Below are 4,172 nucleotides of genomic sequence, written 5' to 3'. Positions count from 1 at the left end.
CAGGTGACTCCCACTCACATCACCTGGCTATGACTCACAGGTGACTGATACTCACATCACCTGACCATCGTTCACAGGTGACTCCCACTCACATCACCTGGCTATGACTCACAGGTGACTGATACTCACATCACATGACCATCGTTCACAGGTGACTCCCACTCACATCACCTGGCTATGACTCACAGGTGACTGATACCCACATCACATGGCCATCGTTCACCCTAATTAATCCCTTTTGTTAACAGGGGGTGGAGTGATACTGCCAATGGCAGCGCTGTAGACGTTTTTAAAAATAGCAAAAGCCCTAAAGCACTAATCAGGAAATTAGTTCCCCCATTAGTGCTTTAGTGTAACTGTGCCCACCTCTGGAAATTTGTGAATTGCTCAATTTGCTGAACTCATTTTAGTGGAACCATTTGTCAGAACTTGGTTAAATAAATTAAATTAATTTTTTACMGTGTGCATGTGAGTACTTTTACTTCCCCAGTGATTATGAGCAGTTTTATGACTTTTACCTTTTTATCAGTGAAATTGTCATTTTCTGTTAAAGTTTTTTTTTCCAAGTACTTTAATCATCTCTGATAAAACGCTTAAGTTCATACTTTTCTTTTAACAGAAGTCTTTTTAAACCCTAGTATTTATACAGTGCTTCTAATGTGAATACTTGGACACCCCAGAGAAGCATTTGAAGAAAGCATCTCATAATTATGAGTGGGAATCTTATTTTTATGAGTTAATTCATCTATATTTGTTTTTAAATACAAAGTTCCCCATTTAAAATAAGCATGAACCTCATTTAGTTYGATCAAAATAAAACAGGTGATGGTTTTGCTCTCAGGTGCAGCCGGTCCCAGACGTTCTTCAGGAGTCGTTACTGAAGTTCTGCGACGTGTCGAAGGAAACAGTTTTGCCAACGTCAGTTTATCTAAARCAATTTTATTTAAATGTAAAGACTCTGCTCACCTGTCAACAGAGGGAGGAAATAACTTCCCTGTGTGAAATGTGCCTTTATGCACTGAACTGAAACAGCAGATTTTTTTGCAGATGGATGTTTGTTTGTTTTTTTCCTCCAGTGGAGGGTCTTCTGTTCAGGCTGCAGKTTCTGGTTTAATTTACTGATTCAATGCAGGAATATTTATTCAGCCGCAGAGCGAAGCTGTGACTTTTCAAACTAAAACCTCACCACAGGATTATCTGCAGTTTTTTTGGAAGAGAACTGAAATTAAATTTCATAAATTAACAGGTTTTTTTAAACAAACTTTATTGAAAACTTTATTTTACAACAGGGTCTCCATAAGCACAGTTTTTCTCAATACCCAAGTTGAACCAGTTGCCTTTTCCTCCTTTAAAAGCAGACGTAACGATTCTCGCCCAGCCGTGTTCCCCCTGAACAACAAGAGAAAAACATTTATTGTACCAACGCTGAGTCAGCWTTCAYGCTATTTCACAGTTTCTTCTGCAGATTGTTTTAATCAAACTACTTCAGCCGACCTGCTCCATTTTTGCCTTTTTACTTCTTATTTTTTACCTTCTTATTGTCACTACTTTTAACTTTTAGCCACTGTTCTGCTCCTTTTAGCAAGGATTTACCTCCTAATAAAGTTTTTGCTGGACGTTTGCAAGAATTTACTGATTTATCTTTAGCATATTTTGCTATTTTAGCTACTGTTTGGCTAGTTTGTTTTAGCATCTGTCTTGTTACCTTTATCTACCAATTGGCTGACTTTACCTTTATTATTTATTATATTTATAATGCTACTGTTTTGCTAATTTTAGCTTTAGCATATTGTCGCTTTTAGCTAATGCTTTGCTAAGTTATTTAGCATATTGTCGCTTTTACCTAATGCTTTGCTAAGTTTAGCTTGAGCATACTGTCGCTTTTACTTAATGCTTTGCTAAGTTTAGCTTGAGCATATTGTCGCTTTTACCTAATGCATTGCTAAGTTTAACTTTAGCATATTGCCTCTTTTAGCTAATGCTTTGCTAAGTTTAGCTTTAGCATACTGTCGCTTTTACCTAATGCTTTGCTAAGTTTAGCTTTAGCATACTGTCGCTTTTACCTAATGCTTTGCTAAGTTTAGATTTAGCATATTGTCGCTTTTACCTAATGCTTTGCTAAGTTTAGCTTTAGCATATTGTCGCTTTTACTTAATGCTTTGCTAAGTTTAGCTTGAGCATACTGTCGCTTTTACTTAATGCTTTGCTAAGTTTAGCTTGAGCATATTGTCGCTTTTACCTAATGCATTGCTAAGTTTAACTTTAGCATATTGCCTCTTTTAGCTAATGCTTTGCTAAGTTTAGCTCATGTTTTGGTACTTAGAACATCAATGTTTGTTTCGCTACTTTTATCATTTGTTTTGTTAATTTTAGGTTTAGCATCCATTTTGCTACTTTTATCTAATCTGGCTAACATTAATTTTTGCACCTGTAACTAAAAAAGCAAAAAAAGTATCTAAAATTATCTGTTTTGCTCATTTTAGCTTTWGGATATTGCTGCTTTTAGCTGCTGTTTTGTTAGTTTTAGCRTATGTTTGCTACTTTGAACATTTTTTTTGCCACTTTTGGCTACAGTTTTACTAATTTTAGCTTTAGCATATTGTTGCTTTTAGCTAATGTTTTGCTAATTTTGGCCCATGCTTTGCTAGTTTGAGCATTATTGTTTGTTTTGCTACTTATTTTACTAATTTTAGCTTTAGCTCTATGACACTTTTAGCTTCTGTTTGCTAATGTTAGCATATATGCTGCTACTTATAGCATTAATGTTTGTTTTGTTAATTTTAACTTCTGTTTAACTGATCGAAGCTTTTGGTTTGGTTTGTTAATTTTAGTCTCTTTTGTTTGTTTTACCTTTAAGTTTTAGCTTCTTTAGCAACATTTAGCAGACATTCACTGAGCATTAGCTGCATAAAACACACTTTCTRTTATTCACTCTGCAACCTGAGAAAGCTAACCTTGCTAACCAAAGGATAAATCTACGAGGCAGTGAATTTACAGCAGGAAGTCGGCGCACAGAGCTGAGGTTGTGACATAAGAACCGACCCAGAACTCTCCCCAGGAGTTTCTGACGATCCAGTACTCGTTCCCGTCTTGGTCCACGTCCCAGCCGGCCACGGAGATGATGTGGTTCGGCAAAGAGAGCGGGTGAAACTCTGAGAAAATCCCTCCGGAGTATTTCTCCAGGCCTTCAGTTGCCATCAGGGCACAGCTGAGAGTAAAAAGACGAGTYTTTTAACTGCCTGGTAAATTTTCACATTTATTATTATTATATTATTATTATCCTGCAGTGATCAGAATCTACCTGATTGGCCCGTTAGTGTAAATCTCAACTTTCATTTTGTCTCTTCCAGAAACTTCTCCATAGTCTGAGACTTTCCACCTGGTGAAGTTCTTCACATCAGTGCAGGACTGAAMGAAGGAGCAGGTTCCACATTGATTAAACTGAACGCACTCTGAAAAAAAAAAACAACACAAGAAAACTGCTGTTTATTTACAGAGATCAGTTTCTTTKAACATTTAAACTGTATCATTTAAAMTGGGAGCAAAACTGACTCTGATTTTTAGCCTGATAGTTGTTGCAGGTTTCGTCAGGAATGCCATGTTTGTGAGCGTAGGCGTAAACCCCGAGGTGATCCCCTCCATAACAAGAGCCCGCCCTGCCGCAGTCGATCACGTTCTGGACCGACAGGTAGGCTGAGGGCCACGACCCGCCTCGCCTGATGTTTATACGGTCTGAAAAAAGAAAAAAAATAAGACAAAAACCCAGAGTGAAGTTTACCAAAGAAGCTTAAATCAAGTTTTTAAAGCTAAAAGACAGAATGCAAACTAAAAGCTAAAAGTTGCAAAACAATGACTAAAAAAGATTCAAAAGGTTAGCTAAAACATAAAAACAGAAAAATGATAAAGAAAAAGAGGAAAGGGCTTGTTAAATTGTAAATTGCTAGCTAAAAGAAGAGCAACAAAAGGCTAGCTTGATGCTAACTGTAGGAAAAAGCTGGCTTAAATTAGTAAATGGTTAGCTAAAAGTAGCAAAAGGAAATAAAAGCTAAAAGTAACAAATAACCATATAAAAGGCTAGCTTAAAAAGTAGCAAATAGTTAGCAATAACCTAAAAAAGGAAGAATGGTAAATAAAAATATTCTAAGGCTAGCTAAAAGCTAAGAGTAGTAATT

General features: G+C 36.5%; 1 protein-coding gene across 1 annotated transcript; it reads right to left on the bottom strand.

Moving 5' to 3' along the window:
- Nucleotides 1–1,239: 1,239 nt before the first annotated feature.
- On the bottom strand, nt 1,240–3,732 carry LOC106520732 (cathepsin Z; the record flags this gene model as incomplete). The annotated part of the gene is given in 4 exon segments (XM_014012959.1): nt 1,240–1,389; nt 3,043–3,208; nt 3,302–3,452; nt 3,553–3,732. Coding segments are annotated over 4 exon segments (611 nt in total), but the record flags the coding sequence as incomplete, so codon positions are not given.
- Between the last annotated feature and the right edge of the window lie 440 nt (nt 3,733–4,172).

Source organism: Austrofundulus limnaeus, unplaced genomic scaffold, assembly GCF_001266775.1.
Source record: "Austrofundulus limnaeus strain Quisiro unplaced genomic scaffold, Austrofundulus_limnaeus-1.0 Scaffold97, whole genome shotgun sequence".
NCBI lineage: Eukaryota > Metazoa > Chordata > Actinopteri > Cyprinodontiformes > Rivulidae > Austrofundulus > Austrofundulus limnaeus.
Note: the sequence above shows the minus strand (reverse complement) of the source record. Positions and strands in the feature narration are given on the sequence as shown.